We start from the raw sequence: 1,197 nt of genomic DNA on the forward strand, positions 1-1,197 counted from the left end.
CCCCATGCCATGCATACAGGTACGTACCAAGCCTTAGCTGTGCTGCCATCATCACCTTGCGTGGCATGCAGGCTCAGCCACCGGCTGGGAGTCCATGGATACCGTTTGAGTTTGCGGCTGTGGAACTGCAAGATGGTCATGGTCCAACAGACATGCAGGGAGCTGGATGGATGATACAACCAGCTGCAATCGGGTTTCTTTCCCTTTAATAGGAGCCAGAATATTGTATTGGGCTGGAGAAAGCGTCTGGTTGCTTGGGGTTCTCCAGATTACATCTACATACTGCCAGGCCGCACTAGGGCTCCTTACATAAGGAGCGTGTGTAAGGGGGCAAGTGCAAACATGCTCTCGCGTCAACGAAATGTATGTACGCATGCGGCGGCCTTGATGATGCCGCATTCATGCAGAAGTAGCGGCTAATTAGGAGCGAGCAGGGCTGAGGCCTACTGCACGGGCACAGCTGGGTGTGGCGGTGTACGCTGTGCGTGAAACATGACGCCTGTGCCTGTGCCTGTGTGTGTAAGTGGGTGTAAGTGGGTGTGCGTGATGTTGTGTAAGGCTAGGGCGCCGGAGAGCGGATGCTGGGGCGTGCTGTGCCTAGCTTCGACATCATGGTGTAGTGGAATCACATCTGTCTCACACACAGGAGGTCCCCAGATCGAAACTGGGTAATGTCAACAGGCCCTGGGCGCAGTCCTCTTGCTGCGGTGCACTGCGACAGGTTGGCCGCTCGTCCAGGTGCCTGCAATGCTGGAATGAGATCACATGCTTGGAACTGGGTGCAGGTGTGCAACTCCAGTTGGCTGTTGGGGGGAATCCAATATCATCAAGCACAGGCACAAGGCATGCCGTGCAGGGCTGTTATGCGGGGCTTTGCACAGCACATTACTCTTTATGATCCAGACTACTAGCCAGGACGGTATCTTGGATCTTGCATACCCAGTCAGGGAGCCATGTGTAATCCTGCACCGGCAGGTGTATCCTCCACCCACGATCCCCATGCCATGCATACAGGTACGTACCAAGCCTTAGCTGTGCTGCCATCATCACCTTGCGTGGCATGCAGGCTCAGCCACCGGCTGGGAGTCCATGCATACCGTTTGAGTTTGCGGCTGTGGAACTGCAAGATGGTCATGGTCCAACAGACATGCAGGGAGCTGGATGGATGATACAACCAGCTGCAATCGGGTTTCTTTC

General features: G+C 55.2%; 1 protein-coding gene across 1 annotated transcript in view; it reads right to left on the reverse strand.

Annotated features, from left to right (window-relative positions):
• Positions 1 to 443: 443 nt before the first annotated feature.
• The window catches only part of VOLCADRAFT_98656 (uncharacterized protein), a gene marked incomplete at both ends in the record, with an annotated part of 2,679 nt that continues 1,925 nt past the window's right edge, over positions 444 to 1,197 (reverse strand). The window contains one exon of the mRNA XM_002957542.1: positions 444 to 511. Within this exon, the coding sequence (XP_002957588.1) occupies positions 444 to 511 (68 nt within the window). The remainder of the gene's footprint in view (positions 512 to 1,197) is intronic.

Source organism: Volvox carteri (genome assembly GCF_000143455.1).
Source record: "Volvox carteri f. nagariensis unplaced genomic scaffold VOLCAscaffold_75, whole genome shotgun sequence".
Lineage (NCBI taxonomy): Eukaryota > Viridiplantae > Chlorophyta > Chlorophyceae > Chlamydomonadales > Volvocaceae > Volvox > Volvox carteri.